The sequence below is a fragment of the Schistocerca piceifrons genome, chromosome 9, assembly GCF_021461385.2.
Source record: "Schistocerca piceifrons isolate TAMUIC-IGC-003096 chromosome 9, iqSchPice1.1, whole genome shotgun sequence".
Classification (NCBI taxonomy): domain Eukaryota; kingdom Metazoa; phylum Arthropoda; class Insecta; order Orthoptera; family Acrididae; genus Schistocerca; species Schistocerca piceifrons.
The window spans coordinates 225,640,492-225,659,648 of NC_060146.1; the positions used below are offsets into that span (position 1 = coordinate 225,640,492).

Below are 19,157 nucleotides of genomic sequence, written 5' to 3' on the forward strand. Positions count from 1 at the left end.
ATATAAAGTCTTCGGATACTTTCGTCGCCTCATACCTGTTGTCGTAGACGAATCGCATTGTACTTGCCTCGTTTTGGTCACCTTTCCACTGACGTAGACAAGAAACCGACAACAAACATTAAAAATTAGCTATATGCGAGCGTGCAAACTTTCAAACGAAAATGTTGTTTTCGCTGATTGTCAGATACGTGACTGTAGCGCTGTCGGAGAGACAAGTAAGAAACAAAGCTGACAGCGAGAGAGACACGGACAGAGAGAGATATCGCCCTGTAACACGAAATAGAGTCCAACATCGGTGGTGAAGACTGGAACACTGTCGGCAATACGTCGGCAGTTATCTGCAGCAGCCTGCATCATCAGCAAAACTGCCGTCTATTGCAGCCACACTGCAGCAGTTGCAGCCAAATACTGCAGTAAAATATGACCCGTGTACGGAAAGATGGTCGAGATTTTGAGATCAACCGTTACTGACTAAAACGATTTACGTATCACGAGCGCGCTACACGGGAATCAGACTGCAGATGTAAAAGCTGACCGAGGAACATCAGAATTAGTAAAGCCTGTATACTACCACGTCTCACGTCTGACATTTACTCTGAAGCAATTTTCAGGGAAGAGTTGGCGGAAGAAATTAACGGGATCATTATAATCGGAAAGATAACGAACAGTATTAGACACTGATGACAATGTTGTCACAGAAAATGGTGTACCTGAGCTCCAGCACACGATAGACAGTTTAGTCTAGCGCAGTGAAGGCTTTGGCCTGTTAGTCACGCTTCCAAAACGTAAGTTGTAGCCTTCTCCAAGAGAATAATCCGAGCAACCGTGTCAATAAAAAGATGGAGCAAGTCTTCTCCTCGAAATACTCGGATACTGAGACAGATGAGCGGTGTGACTGCAAGACAGAGATCACATCTATACGTCCGGAGACAACTTATCAGCACGAAAAGACTTTTTATAGGATGTGATCTTAGTCTGAAACTGAGACGTAAATGATTCGTTGGTACGTGTTCTCGATATCTCTCTACGGATGAGGAAGCTGGATCTTACACGAATATCTAGAGAAAAGAACAGATGCTTCTGAAGTGTATCGAAACGGTCGTCTCTTACGCAAACCTCGGGTGCTGAAAATTTCAAACGAAGTAATTCTTCATCGGACAAAAATGCAAAGAACAACAATTGTTTGCTATGAAACAAAGGACAACTCTTATATCTAGGACGCATTACACCTGTCGTTACAAATGAAATTAGCGTGTGGCACTGCTGGCCGGGAGGCCCCACCGGGGAAGTTCGGCCGCCGAGTCGACGACACACTGGGCGACTCGCCTGCCGGTGACAACACAACACCCAGTCCGAGAGCGGCTCGGAATCAAACCCGGGTCCGCAGCATAGGAGGTAAGCACGTTACCATTCAGCTAAGCAGGCGGACCCTGTAGTTACAATTCACCATTGACTTGAAAGTACAAGGGAAAAGGTCTGTCGGAAGAAGAAGGAACTCGTGGCTGAAAGATATACGGAGACGGTACTGTTTCACTTGAGAAGATGCCTTGCGTGCAATCTGGAGCTGGCTACGTGGACAGGTAACCTGCGTCAGGGGAAGGCGCCGCAACAAGAGAGCACCTGAAGGGCTTACTAATTGCCCTGCACATAGCTAGTGATACAGCAGTCAACGGGTTAAGGGCGTTTGCAAGTACCGAATGGCAGACACGAGTGCATGGCACGCGGGGTCTTCCTCTCCAGAAATGCCACCACATCGGTCAGCGAGGGCTGAGGATGTTGTAGGCAGTGAGCTGGCGGGCTTTTCTTTTGCCGGTCGCCTCGTGTGTTCCATCAGATGGGCCTGCGGCGAATGCGTGATGAGGCTGGGCCAACGCGTCGCAAAGAAAGCGAGCAGCGACACGGCGTGGCGTGGCCCCCTCCACGTGCTAACCGGCCGCTATATAACGCCGCCGCCACACACGGGCCCCAACACAACAAGTGTCGCCCACCAGATGACGACCGGACAAGCCGAACGCTGCAACATGAAGCTCCTGGTGAGTGAGTCTGTCTTTCTCTGTCTCCCCACCTCCTAGCGCGTTAACAACGTATGGTGAATAGTAATTAACAGCCAAAATTGACATAATACAAGTAAAAACATTGATCTGTAAACGAGCCGTTACGAGATAGCTGCGAATTTGTGATTAGAAGCCGCCAGTGAATTCAGCGTAAAATATTGTCCTAGTTAATACAAATGTATTTGAAATTTGAATTTTTCGATCAACTCCTCGTGTAATTGGGCGGAAATTTCACCTGTAACACACAGTTGAGAATTGTGGTCGCTGTGTGATGGGGCGCCGACACATTCTGCGCCGATTAAGACGGCAGCTAACGCGCCAATGTGGTCCACAGGCGCGGTACGTTGCCCACCAGGGTCATCTGACGTCAGTCCCCTGCACAGTCTCAACTCAAAAGTGAAGTGTACAATCTTCTCAAGCTTTCTAAATGATCCGGGGGAGTTTGAAAAAATTCGTGGCACGGCAGAGACGAGTGTAGCACTGCATCCAGAGCCGAGAACAAACGTCAAAAACCTAGATTAGCAGGTACCAGTGTTCAGTACATTGTAGCATCCAGTGTACTGAAGTAGTATTGTATTCCTTGTTAAGGGGTCGCAGGTTCGAATCCTGCCTCGGGCATGGATGTGTGTGATGTCCTTAGGTTAGTTGGGTTTAAGTAGTTTTAAGTTCTAGGGGAGTGATGACTACAGATGTTAAGTCCCATAGTGCTCAGAGCCATTTGAACCATTTTTTGAACCTTGTTAAGATAGGGAATGTGTGAAATCTGAGGCACATTAATTAGATGGGGAGTTTATCGTAATAATCAGCGTAATATTTCACACAGAAGTCAGTAGCGCTTTTTACACACTCATTCCCACCTATCTCGCAAACGGCTGGTTTGCGGAGCCTTACTTGTGTGTTAACCGGGGGCCTAGAAACGACGGAGGCTCGGTCCCCGCCGCATCCGCAGTGGTCCACAGTCCCACAACGACTACCGTAGTGCACTTCACCCCCTCCGCCGCCCCACACCGAACCACTCTTTCAGGGTTATTGTGCGGTTCGGCCCCCGGGTCTGGCACAAGTGTTCATTATCGTCATTCCCTTATACAGCTGAAGGTTGTTCGTATTAGCAACTGCCGAAACGTTTCACGTAGATAATTTGTGACACAACAGAATCTCGCATTGGAGAGTGATGTGCAAGAAAATCGGCTGCATCCTTTTCAAATGAACTGTCGCGGCGCCTGCCTCAACAGTTCAGCGAAAGCACGGAAACGTAAAGCTGGAGGATTGCTGGAAGCGAATTTGAACCGCCGTCCTCTCAAGTCTGAGTCCACTGCCTGATAGAAGTTAGTGATTGAGATGGCTGTACGGCCACGTTCCGAAAGCCAATAAATTGAAAGGAGCGATCTGCTGACTTCACAGGAGTCAGTGAACGGTAAAGTTGTCAAAGCTCAAAGAACTCGCAAGTGCGTTCTCGTATACAGAACTCTACTCAGTCACTTTCCGGTTTTCTAGGCGAGTGTTGCAGTCATAATTAACGTGCACGACCTAGGGAGGCAGACATCGGTGTTTCCTGCCATCAGCTAGCTGAAGGTGGTAATTAAGCCAGTAAATTACATTTGTTTTCGTGGTAACTTGAAACGTGGCGTTTTCATGTGACTTTTTAATCACCCTGTTTTGCAGTAGTGGAGATTATCGGAGGAAGCTGCCAGGAACCAACTGGCGGCTGTGTATTGTCTCTTTGCAGTCTACGTTATCCAAGTAGACAAGCACATTGCTTATGAGCACTGGAAAGTTTAAATGTGTCGCTGGAGACACATTTTATTGGTTTGGGCGGTGATAATTTGTCGGGGTACCGTCCCCCGGTTAATCTTCGGAGCGATACGCCGCCGAATTTGTCTCACGTGACAAGGGCGGCCGCGACAGAGGCTTCACGCCATGTTACGACCTCTGCGGCGGCGTTTCCGCGGAACACTGCTGTTCTGTGGGCACTGAACAACAGCTACGCGAAAAATTATTATTAAAGACACGACTTTTCTTTCTCGCATTTTGACGAAAGTAATTATTTTTAATGATTTCTGTATTACTAGTTACGAATTAAAATTGAAGTAACCACTGAGTAAAGCCACTTTCCACAGTTTCTTAATTTTTATTAACCTTCAAAATAAACTCGGTGTTCCATCTCAGAGATACCAGAATTCTCAATGTGTTCCGTCAGATGAAAAGTTTGGTAACCCCTGCTCTACGGGGTCTAAAAGAAAGGGAACGCTACTGAAAGCACTTCTACCTTCGACGTCCGTAGCGGGAGGCGCTACAGGATAACGCAGTGCACCGAACAGAGTTTTGCTCTCAAAATTACAAGGGCAGCCTCTTCCATGACGAGCGAAGAGACAGGTTTCTTGCTCCAAAATACACGTCACCGGCAAAATTTGAGAGATTGGCGCTAAGCATCCTCCACATCCACATCTACACTCCACTTTGAGTACCAGCGTCACTTACGTCTTCTCGCGAGGGGGATTGCGCTAAGCTTCTCTGTGGGCTCTTCCCGAGATATACGTGGAAGAAAGCGACGTAAGCTCTCGGAACTTTAACAGTAGCCCATACCGTTTTGCAGGATGCCTCTCTTGCACTGGCTGAGCATGTCCGTCAAACAATCGCGCTGACTAAATGAACGTTTAACGAAACGCCTGCTCTTCTCTGTTTCCTATGTCAGTATTGGTCGAACAAATCTTTTGTAAGCTACTTCCTTTCTTCATGCACAGCATTTGCTGCGTATTCTTCCATTGAATATGTCTCCCAACTGCCTTACTCGCGATTAGTTTTATGTGGTTGTTCCACCCAGTACGCATACTCCTACAAATTTTATGGAAGTAAGTGCTTCCAGTGATAGCTGTGCAACATTGCCATCCTACAATCTATGTGCTCGTACTCGCAGTAAGTTACCTCTGTTTGTACTGAGGGTGAATTGTTACTCTCTGCACCAAGTGTCGATCCTTCACATGTCTTCCTGCATTTCGTTGCAGTTTTCCAGAGTCGCGACTTCTCTGTTCTCAGCAGCATCCGCGAAAAGCCCCACAAACTTCCGGCGCTACGTACTTGGTTATTTACGAGTATACAGACCGTGAAAAGTAATGGTTCTACAACGCTCACCTGGGGCACGTCTGAAGTTACTTTGACGTACAAGGACTTCTCTCTATTACGAATGACACGTGTCTGTCTGCTAGAAACTCGCAATCACACAGTTGGTAATTTTGTTCATTTGGCTGCAGTGGGAAATTGTGTGGAACTCCTTCCAGACTGCAAGCAACACGGCCTCGACCTGGGAGTCTCTACCTACTGCTTTCTGTGTCTCGTGGACGAAGAGAGCGAGCTGGGTTTCACAAGATCCTTGTTTTCAGAAATCACGCTAGTTCCATCAGAGGAGGTTTGCGCCCTCCGGGAATGTCGTAACAGGCGAGCATAAAACATGTTCCAAAATTCTGCAACATACCGACGTCAGATATAAAGGCCTATAATTTTGTACGTCATTTCGACAATCCTTTTTGAAAAACGGAATGATCTGAGTTTATTTAATAAATAGGAACGCACCTGCAGCGGCCTACGGTATAGCTTTACTAGAAGAGGCGCAAGTCGTTTCGCATACTCACTGTACAATCCTGTTGGTATCCCGTCAGGTCGAGTGGCCTTCCCTCTGTTGTCCAATTCCAGTTGTTGTTCTACTCTATTTTATTTCGCAGTACAATGGAATCGAGGAAGGAAACGTAGTGTGTGAAACGCCCTTTTCTTTGGCAATGCAGTGGCAAACAGAGCAACGTACCGAAAAATACGCTGTTTCGTAAATGGCGCGAGGAGAGAGCGGGGTGGGCACTGTTTGTGACCGGCAGTCGGGCGCCTCTGCCCGATGGCGGACGCCGCGTTGCGTAGGCGGCGAGAGGCAGGAATGCAGGCACCGCTCCACATACCAGGCGTGTTTGGGATCACAGGACAGCGGTCGTTTTCTACTTCGTTAAAAGATATCGCAACAACGATGTCTTCCACTGTCAAGAGAAACCACTTCACAAAATATAGAAACGTAGTACCTTCGATATAAGGAGCTGATCAGCACAGTGAAATAATGCACTCCTGGCTGGAGGAAGTCTACAAGTATCACACTCATGGACTGATTTGAGGCACTGTGTAAAAGTGAACCATGAAGTGCGGAATAACCGTAAAAGTAGAGAATGGAAGGGTTTGAGACGTGGGTTTACAGAAGATTCTGCGACCGTGTACGCTGCAGATTCCTCGACTTGCGTCAAAGGGTGGTTGGGTTTCCGGTTCCGCTGAATAGGTCAGGTGTCCACTACATGCAAGGAGGCGGCTACACGGGTAGCAGCGGCTGCGTGGCGTGGACTGGGCTGTTTTTTAGGTTAGAAGGTATCGGGAAAACACAAGAAGGGCTTCAGTCACAAAGGATGCAGGCTGAAGACAAGTAGAACGTAGATACAGGAACCATTGGTATAACAGTTGTAAATTGTCTTAGCTGTGTTGGGAAATTACCAGAGCTCCAAGCGCCAATACAAAGCACTGCACCTCAAATCGTTATAGGCACTGAAAGCTGGCTAAAGCCGGATATAAGCTCAGCCGAAATTTTTGCGAAGAACATAATGATGTTCCAAAAGGATAGGCTACACATGGTTGGCGGTGGCATGTTTGCTGCTGTCAGTAGTAGTTTAGCTTGTCGCGAAATTGAAGTACATACCTCCTGTGGGTTAGTATGGGCAAGGGTCATTGTTGGCAACCGGAATAAAATAATAATTGGATCCTTTTACCGACCTCCCAATTCAGATGATACAGCTGCTGAAAGGTTCAAAGAAAACTTGACTTTGATTTTAAACACGTACCCGACTCATACGATAATAATTGGTGGTGACTTTAATTTACCCTCGATATGTTGGCGAAAATACATGTTTAATTCCGGAGGTACGCATAAAATATCATCCGAAACTGTGCTAAACGCATTCTCTGAAAATTATTTCGAGCACTTAGTTCATGAGCCCACGAGAATAAGAAACGGTTGTGGAAACTCGCTTGACTTCTTCGCAACAAATAATCCTGAGTTAATAACAAGCATCAAAACCGATTCAAGGATTAGTGAACACAGGGTTGTGGCGAGACTGAGTATTGTAATCCCCAAATCCTCGTAAAGTAAGCGAAAAATATACCTATTCAAAAAAGCAGATAAAAATTCACTTGACGCCTTCCTGAGAGACAATCTCCACTCATTGCAAATTAATAGTATAAGTGTAGACCAGATGTGGCTTAAATTCAAAGAAATAGTATCGGCAGCAATTGAGAGATTTATACCAAATAAATTAACAAACGACGGAGCTGATCCTCCTTGGAACACAAAACGGGTTAGAACACTGTTGCAGAAAAAACGAAACAAACATGCCAAATATAAACAGACGCAAAATCCCCAAGATTGGCGATCTCTTACAGAAGCTTGAAATTTAGTGCGGGGTTCAATGCGAGATGCTTATAACAGTTTCCCACAACGAAACTGTCTCGAAAGCTGGCAGAACATCCAACGAGTTTCTGGTCGTAATTGAAGTATGTTAGCGGCAAGAAACAGTCAACGCCTTCTATGCGCGATAGCAATAGAGATACTATCAAAGACAGTGCTGCCAAAGCAGAGTTACTGAACACAGCCTTCCGAAATACCTTCAGAAAAGAAGACGAAGTAAATATTCCAGAATTCGAATCTAGAACAGCTGCTCACATGAGTAACGTAGAAGTAAATATCCTCCGAGTAGTGAAGCAACTTAAATCACTTAATAAAAACAAGTCTTCTGGTCCAGACTGTATACCAATGAGGTTCCTTTCGGAGTACGCTGATGCATTAGCTCCACACTTAACAATCATATACAACCGTTCGCTCGACGAAAGATCCGCACCCAAAGACTGGAAAGTTGCACAGGTCACACCAAAACTCAAGAAAGGTAGTAAGAGTAATCCACTAAATTAAAGCTCCATATCGTTAACGTCGATATTCAGCATTATTTTGGAACATATATTGTGTTCCAACATTCTGAATTACCTCGAAGAAAACGGTCTATTGACACACGGTCAACATGGGTTTAGAAAACATCATTCCTCTGAAACACAACTAGCTCTTTATTCACATGAAGTGTTGAGAGCTATTGACAAGGGACTTCAGATCGATTCCGTATTTCTGGATTTCCGGAAGGCTTTTGACACTGTACCACACAAGCGGCTCGTAGTGAAATTGCGTGCTTATGGAATATCGTCTCAGTTATGTGACTGGATTTATGATTTCCTGTCAGAGAGGTCACAGTTCGTAGTAATTGACGGACAGCAATCGAGTAAAACAGAAGTGATTTCTGGCGTTCCCCGAGGTAGTGTTGTAGGCTCTTTGCTGTTCCTTATCTATATAAACGATTTGGAAGACAATCTGACCAGCCGTCTTCGGTTGTTTACAGATGATGCTGTCGTTTATCGACTAATAAAGTCATCAGAAGGTCAAAACAAACTGCAAAACGATTTAGAAAAGATATCTGAATGGTGTGAAAAGTGGCAGTTGATCCTAAATAACGAAAAGTGTGAGGTCATCCACATGAGTGGTGAAAGAAACTCGTTGAACTTCGGTTACACGATAAATCAGTCTAATCTAAAAGCCGTAAATTCAACTAAATACCTAGATATTACAATTACGAACAACTTAAATTGGAAGGAACACACAGAAAATGTTGTGGGTAAGGCTACCAAAGACTGCGTTTTATTGGCAGGACACTTAGAAAATGTAACAGACCTACAAAGGAGACTGCCTACACTACGCTTGTCCGTCCCCTTGTAGAATACAGCTGCGCGGTGTGGGATTCTTACCAGATAGGAATGACGGAGTACATCGAAAAAGTTCAAAGAAGGGCAGCACGTTTTGTATTATCGTCAAATATGGGAGAGAGTGTCACAGAAATGATACAGGATTTTGGCTGGACATCATTAAAAGAAAGGTGTTTTTCGTTGCGACGGAATCTTCTCACGAAATTCCAATCACCAACTTTCTCCTCCGAATGCGAAAATATTTTGTTGACACCGACCTACATAGGGAGAAGCTATCATCACGATAAAATAAGGGAAACCAGAGCACGTACGGAAAGATAAAGGTGTTCGTTCTTTTCGCGAGCTATACGAGATTGGAATAATAGAGAATTGTGAAGGTGGGTCGATGAACCCTCTGCCAGGCACTTAAATGTGTTTTGCAGAGTATCCATGTAGATGTAGATGAAGGACACTGAAAATTAAACTGACTGACAAGATCTGAAACGAGGAGGTTTTCGGCAGAATCCGTGAGGGACGGAATCCGTGCGACAAATTGGATATAAGGGAGAAAGTGACAGATCCCGTGTTACGACATCGTGCAGTAACTTCTGGCTTACCAGAAGGAGCCGTAAAGGGTAGAAAGTGTACGGGAAGACACAGGTCGGACTATATCCAACAAATTATTGAGCATGTCAGGTGAAAGGTTTACTCTGAGATGATGAGGTTGGCGCACGAGAAGAAGTCGTGTCGGGCCACGTCAAACCAATTGGAAAGCTGATTAAAAAAAAAAAAAAAAAGATCTAACGAGCGGCGATGTCTAGAGATATGAACTGGGACGAGCCCACAGATCAAATAAATGGATGTAGGACTGACTGGTAGAATATACTGGGAAAATGCAATGTGTCTGCGAGAGAGATTGATCAAGACCACCTATAGCCCCCGCTCCCAGATGAATACAATTTAAATGTGTGCTATCCACATCAGATCAGAATAACAGGAGACGTAAAGTGTATACCAAGAAAGATACAGTGAATCGTCACCGGCTTGTAAATCGTCATAGACGTGGCGAGAAAACAGGAACATTTTCCAGCTTCCTCTGCGCAGATAAAATCAGGCGCACAACGGCTCCGACAGAGCAGTCATTATTTCCAGACGCTATCCGTGACTGGAACGGGCAGAGGTTGGGTTGGGTTGTTTGGGGGAAGAGACCAAACAGCGAAGTCATCGGTCTCATCGGATTATGGAAGGATGGGGAAGGAAGTCGGCCGTGCCCTTTCAAAGGAAGCATTTGCCCGGAGCGATTTAGGAAAATCACGGAAAACCTAAATCAGGATGGCCAACCTTCGTCCTCCCGAATGCGAGTGCAGTGTGCTAACCACTGCGCCACCTCGCACGGGCAGAAACCTCGATACGAGGTGCAATGAAAATTTAGAAAGATCCGCACACTGTAGGAGTCGAGGCCGGCGGCGCCTCTCACGAAGCACGTAACGAGAGGACGCGTCGCATAATGTCGCAGTCTCTGCGCTTGGAGCGGACCACCTCCCATCACGCCACGGCCGTTGGCCCACATGCATAAGCACGGCGCGGTTTCAGAAACGCAGCGCCGCGGAAAAGGGCTCCGAAACCTTCCCTGCTCCCGCTCTCTCGCCACGTTATGACAGCAGTCCCGCCTTACACAACTCGGCCCAGAATATACGTCGCACTTCTTACACAAACTCGCTACGACCAGCGGCGCGCTTCAGTTACACAGTGGAAAAATTTCAACCAACTCACCGTGTTTACAGTAACATTCATTCACACGGTTTTCCTAATCTTCATTCTCACTAGGAAAATGTGAATAATCATCGTCAAAAACCTACGAAGGTGTTTAAGATTCGTTCATTTCCTATCGTTTTCTGAATAGGACCATCTATAGAAGCAGGTTGCACGGGTTGTGTGCGAAACACGAGTAAATTCGCGATCCGTCTGCAAAAATCATCTACGATATGAAAATCTGTACCCTCCGACAACGTTCTCTTCTATAGCCCACTTACAGTTTGGAAAATTTCTGTCGCTCAGTTTTCTAACTAGACTTTCTCTCTCCTTTACATCTGCTGTACCAAATTCGATGTGTAAAAAAAGGCTGTTCGTTTTGCTTTATCGCGTAGTGGCGTTTCTCAATGTAGCGAACTCTTCTCACGAAATTTCAATTGACAGCCTACTCCGCTGAGCAGGGTCGGCCCGAGAACATTTTCCACAAAAGCGACTTGTTATTTGGCAGCCCCCGAGCCTCTTCCTTTCCCCTCGTACACTTTCCGCTGCTACTGTGATACGTACTGCACTCAGATCTGTACTCGGGCGCCCATCTCGTCCTGCACACAAATCTCAACAGTTGTGGCGCCGCAAGCTGCGGCTTGTGTCTTCAGCCGGCCTGGGGCTTCTAACTTATATACCGAGGGATGACCACAGCGACAAAATAAGACAAGTCGCGAGCGCGCATGAGAACATTTTTGCCATCTGGCAAGCATTTAGCTGTGAACTGCAGATTAATCGTGTAGATGTAGATTTAGACGCGTGGCTCCCAGCGGTCCTCGAGCCCCAACTCACTTGTTACACCAATAGTGGACATCACAGTGTGTGTTTGGCTGCACCTATAGGAGGAGACGGGACCAAGAAGTGGATGATCATCAATTATCTGGGATATAATTTTTTTTTAATGCCCACATAATTTAGTTCTTGTGGCACGACACGTCCTGACACTGAAATCTCACATATAAAAAATGTCAATTTCAGAGTCTGCTACCTCCCCCTCCCTACGGAGAAATTCCTGCAAACAACGATGACTGTAATTTGTGTACTTTATGCGGGTGATCGGGCTCATTTATAGCTATTAAACTGTACACCATTTGTAAAATACAACAAGAAAAATGACGGCAGCACACATCCATCGTCAGATATATGATTGAAATCTGACGAATTTTACCAACGTAGGGGACAAGCATCCTAGTTGGCATTACCCTTATTCTAGACTTTAGCCCCACTCACTTGTCAGTATGATTACTACTAAATATACATGTAACTTACATTGAACAGCTGTTAAATTTAAGAAAAATCTTGAAGAGAACAAATCTATTACATGTTCTTGAAATGTTGTGCATTCAGCCGGCCGCGGTGGTCTAGCGGTTCTAGGCACTTCAGTCCGGAACCGCGCGACTGCTACGGTCGCAGGTTCGAATCCTGCCTCGGGCATGGATGTGTGTGATGTCCTTAAGTTAGTTAGGTTTAAGTAGTTCTAAGTGCTAGGGGACTGATGACCTCAGATGTTAAGTCCCATAGTGCTCAGAGCCATTTGTTGCACATTGAAATCAGTAAATTCACAAATTTGCGTATTTTCACTCACTGATGGCCAACAGGATAATATTACGTGGTAAATCCTCACTTCGATAAAAAGTTAACAGAATCTTCCGTCGGTTCTTGGTAGAACAACATTATAATAAATGAAAAGCTCCAGTTTGCTTTTGTTCTACAATACAAATTCCAAATATTGTAGAACAAAAGAAAACTTTGCTTTTCATTTATTATCGATAAAAAGTATTTGCTGTACAAAAGAAAGTAATTTGGACTTGACACAATATATCTCGCACGCAGTTGGGAATACTGAACACTGTTTCACAGTACCTACAGCTGCCAAGTAGATTTGCTGTTGACAGTACATCACAGTCTGACATATTCACAAATACAGTACTATCAGAAAAAATGACCTGCAGTTCTCTCTAGTTAGTCAAGCTCTGGCACAGAGGGGAGTGGTGTACACACCTGTAAAACTTCTTGATAATTAGCCAGTGAAAATAACGTGTCCAACAGATGACACAGGGGATCTCAGATACAGAGTAATCTTGTTTCTACCCAACAACTTCTTCTATAGCATAGACGAATTCTTCAATACAAATAAGAGTGCTCGTTAAGGCTTTATTGTCAAATTGATGGTTTACAAGTTTTTGGGTTTGCATTTTAGTTTTCTCTGACGTGTTTGAAATCATGATGTGTTAAGTGAACACGATGCACGGAACTAACAAGATGCAGGACAGCACAAACAACCCATTTACTCTTTAATCTTATTAACTTACATATCTGTCACAAAAGCTGAAAGTCACCGCTTTATTATTAATTAATAAGCACTGCCTCTCGTCACTACTGTTAACTGCTAGCTCCTGTGACACGTGTCATTTCCCAACTCTGGCAGTTATTTTGGCACCTCAATGGCTCAAGAATGGCTGGACAGAGTGTTGTGGGAATAAAGGAGGCACTGGTTTAGGATTGCTCTTACTCGACTGTTCACATCGGAGCTTGTTGCATCACAACAGACCCTAACACTAATGCCGAGAACACAGTGCACAGTTTACATAAAATGTGTAGGTTACAATTTTCTTCTTTGTTACGTAGTTAGGTGGTCTACACAACTGACTGAAACACAGAAAATTTGGGTTTGCTACTGAAGGAAACCTCCTATGGCTGTGGGCCATGAGCAGCCTTGCTGGTTACTTCTGTAAAACATACTAGCACTTTAAAAGACTACGACTAATCTATTCATACGACTGTAGAAAATTAACATTTTCAGTTTATTTGCATTAAATTTTAATTAATATGACATACTCAATAAAAATAACTGCTGTACTGTTTGTGGAACTTGTGTGTAAAACTGGAACATATGTATAGATAGAAACCAAAAAGGAATCCTCGGCGAAAGAGTTTTTACTATGAAATACACCAGAAATTACAACGAAGTAATGGACACACACTGGCTGGAGATAATGTGTTCTTGTTAAGCACTTGAACTAACTTAAAGGCACAGTATGTTATCTCCCTCTGTCCTGTCTGAATGATTTGCCTTTCCTTTCTCAACTATTTTTCTTTCTTCTCTGTGAATGAACATACGAGTTCTGGAACGTAGGATAATCTTCTCCATGTTTTTTATATATGTCTATAGGCACTACTTATATTTTGCTTCCTCGAGCTGCAGGCCAGCTGTTCTCTCTCTCGGTAAATTCTCATGTCAAGTAATTAATAGCTACCGGTACGAGTCAATCACGCTGCAGTCGTCACCAGAAGCCAGTTTACTACACAGCAGGCTGGTTCTGCCACTAGCGTAACACTAATCATTCCACACCCCCGAACACACTCTGCGATATTGGGATTTACAGGACACGATATGTGTATCAAAGCCAATAACCACCTCCTCCTCCTCCTCCTCTTATCTGTGGGACTACCTAAGGTCTATTCAAGTTATATTGGCAGTGGACTTTAGTTGAGGAAAAACTGGTTTTGTAATGAATACTGCAGGTCTTTATCTGGCACATTGGTCCTAATTTGCATTCTCCACGATTGTGTGCAGAATGAATGCCTGACTATGCAGGAAAGACTATACTCTCATCTCTGCCATTACCTTCACAGAGTGTAATACCCTCAATGTTGATAATTAGTTTTGTAGGAGTTTTGCTTTTCTCTCAAGTGGTAATTGCTGGTTGTAACTTAATCTCAACTTTACATTCGAACATAGATAAAGCCTAGACTTCATTGTCAGATTCAGCAACTGATGATGGAAACCACGAATTTACCACAACATCCAAATGCATAAATAAATACGACACTTCTCAGGTCTACATGTCATATATTTTTGCTCATAATTACAGTAACTCTTCATATTAAAATTTTTTTTTACATGGAACATTACAATAATTGCCTAACTATCAATCTCAATGTAAATGTGAAGTTGACAGATTGAAATCGGACAACAGAACAATTACAAATATTCTTTTTTTGGCTTTAGTCACTTTCCCTTATGTCACCTGTGGGTCACTCTCCACGCCAGACACTGTTCTCCCACCTGGAGCCACGATTCACGGAGTGCGCACAAACAGCCCTGCAGGTGCAGCCACTCGTGTAGTTAATGCGATCGTTGTCCCAACGCATTACTTGCCACATTCAAATATATGAGGGCAGTTCAAAATGCAAGGTATCCTATACTTTTAGATTTACAAACAGCTGTTTATTTCCTACGATAGTTACATCATTTTAAAGACTGAAGAATGCCGTATTTTTTCTGTACAGTTACCTTTTAGGTCAATGCATTTCTGCAGTCAGTATGGAAGTTTCACACTGCCCACGTCACACCAACTCGTCACTGTGCCCTTCACGAACTGAACGGTATACTTCATCTTGTCGTCATAACAGAACAGCCGTCCAGATAAATGTTCCTACAACTTAGGGAACTGGTGATAGTTGATCGGTGCCAAGTCTAGACCGTATGATGGGTAGGTGATGATGTTATTACCACAGTTCTGCAGGACATTGACAGTCTGAACAGCAACACATAGGCAGCCATTGTTGTGGACAGTGCTTACGCCCTTCCTCGAGATTGCTCTTCTCCAGTTGTGAACTGCTCTTCTGAGTTTTTTTTTTTTTTTCAGTGTCTCACAGTATCTGCCAGTATTTACTGTTGTCCCAGCAAATAGGAAGCTGGATCACAGTATCAACTTCCTGCCCCAAAACAAAGTTCAACACCCATGATAACTAAGTCTGGGAAGTTGACCTTTTTGTGTGCACGGCAGTGAAGGAATTAGCAGCAAGAATCAACTCGTTACCATTTGTGGTCTTCTATCAGAATATGCAATACACATCTTCAGTACACTTTCTGATATCGTAACTTTGCCATTGCAATCTTGTGGACAGAGTATCAGAAAACCTCAGGAACCAAAATGTAAAGACCACTCACAGTGATCCTCTGATCTTAATGAACAGTTTCCTAAACCCTCGTGATTGTCTCATCGAAAATTAATGGCCTACTGCTCCTTTCTTTCCCGTGAATTTCAGTACGGCCAACGGTAAACTCTTTACACCACTTGAAAACTCCTTTGACAACCGTGCACGATTGTCCGTACACTTCATTCAAATGGGGACGAATTTCAACCCGATTAGACCCTTCTGCTTTCAAAAGTCACATAACTGCGTGAACTTCGCATTTAGCAGTACCGTTAAAAAGGGTCTCCACGACTGAACATCTCAGCAAAGCACATGCGTGTTTATTTGGGAGTGGAGGTCGTGATAGTCACAACAGTGTTGTCTACAAATGTATTAACAGTTTTTCTACACCTTCAAAACATAGGAGACTTTCTGGGACGATCCTCGTACAGCAAAAAAGAAACGACCACTACATTCTCCTAAATATTAAATTATTACATTTTATAGTTCGCTCGCACAGCTGATCGGCAACGTAAACGTAACAGTACGAGTTACTCCTCCGGAATGAATACGACACCACAAAAGTTGTTCTGCCACTAAACAGTACGCGGTGTGTGTTTTGTCCGCAGGTCGCTGTCACCCTGTGCTGCTCACTGCTGGCACCTTTCGCGCAGGCGGACGACGCCCCCACGGCCAAGCCGAAGCGCAGCCTCTACGACCTGGGCCTGGGCCCCTACTTCGGCCCCGCTCCTCCCCCACTCAGCTACGCAGTGCCCGCCCCCGCCGCGATCGGGCCACCCCCGCCGGCCTTCGTCGCTCCGGCGCCGGCGCCCGTCGTCACCAAGGTGGTGGCCCCACTGCCGCTGCCGGCCCCCGTCTTCACCAAAGTGGTGGCCCCACTGCCGCTAGCGCCGGCGCCAGTGGTCACCAAAGTGGTGGCCCCGCTGCCCCCGCCCGTCGTCACCAGGGTGACGTACCCCCTGCCGCCGGTCGTCACCAAGGTCTCGTACCCCGTGCCGTCGCTGCTGGCCAAGCTGGCCTACCACGCGGCGCCACCCCTACCCTTCCCGCTCCCCCCCTCCCCCTTGACGTATGCCGCGTACGCCCCTCACTTTGCGAAGGTCGCCGCGCCGTTACCTTACTGGTGAGGTACTGTGACAAACCTCCACTGATACCACTACTTTCTTTTCGCCAGACCTAGCGTCTACCGGAATAATTTGTACGTCGTAACTGAATGTACCACTTCTCGGCACACGTACCTCAAACTTCGTGGGAAGAGGTAGGACAGAAAGTAAATATTCAAAACGTATTGAAAAATAACTTTTTTAAAAATGGTACAATTGGTTTCAGTAAACTGATGACAATAACAAAATAACACACTGACATAATTGTATATTAGACGACGTGCAGTAAATGTCAACTGCACGTACTGTCGAATTTTCTCAGAATAAGAAATTGGCTTCATTTTTATACGCACCCCGTTCTTGCCAGAAATATGTATCTTTTTCACTGAACTATCCTCTTCTGTATTTTTAAGGTGCAAAAATGTTTGAAATAATTTCTAAGAAATTATTTAATACTGATTATGTTACTAGAGAGCATGTAGTGCAGTCATTTAGGCAGTCACTGCATCCTTTGCCAGAATACAGTAGAACAACTCCCTCCCATTTTGTCCCCTTTCCAGTACTGCACAGCAAATTTGTGGAAAGCAGCCACCAGGATGCGAGCATTGACGAGACTCTTTTTATCGTTTAGCTAAGAATATCACCTACTCTACTTGTCCTGGAAGATCTGTAATACCTGGTACTAAAACAAATGATCCCCTTCTCGAAAGAATCTCGTAACTGTAAATTAAGTAGAATTTTTTGTGTACTCGTTAAGTATCGAGAGGCTTTTAGGTACGACCATTTAAATTAACCCAAGAATAAAGTCCTAATGATAATTTGATACATTAACCGATAGAGTCGGGACATTGGTATTACCAGCGTTTTAACAGATGTCCGTGTTTCAAAGGTGTCTTACCATTAAGATAGCGATGTAACTATCTCTTTACAACAGTCTCGTATTAGTTCTTGTATATGTAACTGAAGAGTACGATGTCTCCTTTTAAAAACTGACAAGCATCAGGATGTCATATAAATGTGTGTTTCAAAATAGTCTACAAATGATGCACTGGATGAGATTTGTTGTGCATTAATACTCTTGCTAGTCTGTTGTATTTTTTGTAATTATTTATGTAATAAATGATACAAACTAAAACAAATCTTCTTTAATTCACACATCATGTATACAACTTTTTCTTAAATAATACAGTAGGTTTGGACACACAACTGCACTTCATAATATTAACACAGTTGTTGGTTTCAAGCTTGCCACTCACGTGAAATGCATATGAAGAGTTAAGACAGATAAGACACAGTATTGGTGATTGTTATTTATGATTTTCAACCATAGTAAATAACTACTGTATCACAATGAATAACAGAAAGTACAGCAAAGAAACAGATACAAAACACTGTGTAAGTTGAAAATAGTTTGGTAGACCTGGACAGACAATGGAAATATTCAATACTGAGCTTAAGCATGTCACTCGAATTCATGTACAACATATCTCAAATAAATTTTTATTTTGTCTTCTACTATACACTACACAAGACACACTATTGCCAACACAAATGGACACATACAGAGCATACTTTGGCATCTGTAAACAGTAATTTCATCTTCTTAAGAATGAAGATGCTGCTAGTGCATGCACTGATGAGAATTTGTGAACACCTAAATGAGTCACTAGAAATACTCAATTTCTATCCTCACAGGTCTTGAAGTGTGATTTACCGGAAATAAATGTGTGTTTTATGTACCTAACTTCCCATGTACAAGGTTAAAAACAAACCATAAGATACATGTGCATATGAAAGTTAGTGACTGTGGTGGATCTGAATTTTGCTACACATTATTAGAACAAAATGTCCGACATTTGCTGTGGAAGAATGGTTTTGCCTTTATTTAACTGTATTATAATTTCTTTCACTATAGTATAACAAAGTGGGTAAAATATTTTGAACATTTTGCATTTTCCAAAGCCAGTACTTCATTTTCAAACTCATTAATATAGGTTTCTAAAAAGATTTTAAGTCAATACAAATTGTGATTCTCTGAACTTTCTTAATACCTGGCCTGGTACAAGATCGATAATTTTAGATGTAATTAAGCCAAATCATCTTTATCTTTGGATCGCTGTATCCACTGACACTATGCTTAAATAATTGATCCTCTCTTTTTGTTGTGATCTGATGCACAAAGAGCACCTAACTAGCATGTGTAGAGGAGACCCATTAAAAAATAAATGGAACATGATCTCTGAATTTGAGGAGAGTACTGAATGGGCTGGAATCTGCCATTCTAATCATGTACCAAAAGGAGTTTTGTATGCTCTGTCAGGGTGTATACGTGGACAAGGAAAAAAAAATTCCCGGATTTCTCACCGATTTCCCGGTTGAAAATACACTTTCTCCCAGGTGAAAACATACTTTTTCCCTGTTAACTGACAGTATATTTTCTCTCAGAACTGTGTAAGTCCTTTGA

General features: G+C 43.9%; 1 protein-coding gene across 1 annotated transcript; it reads left to right on the forward strand.

Annotated features, from left to right (window-relative positions):
• The first annotated feature begins 1,983 nt into the window (after positions 1 to 1,983).
• On the forward strand, positions 1,984 to 17,776 carry LOC124717182 (leucine-rich repeat extensin-like protein 3). The gene is made up of 2 exons (XM_047243959.1): positions 1,984 to 2,033; positions 16,199 to 17,776. Exons 1-2 carry the CDS (start codon positions 1,992 to 1,994, stop codon positions 16,715 to 16,717), a joined length of 561 nt encoding a protein of 186 aa, XP_047099915.1. The 5' UTR covers positions 1,984 to 1,991; the 3' UTR covers positions 16,718 to 17,776.
• Positions 17,777 to 19,157: the final 1,381 nt, after the last annotated feature.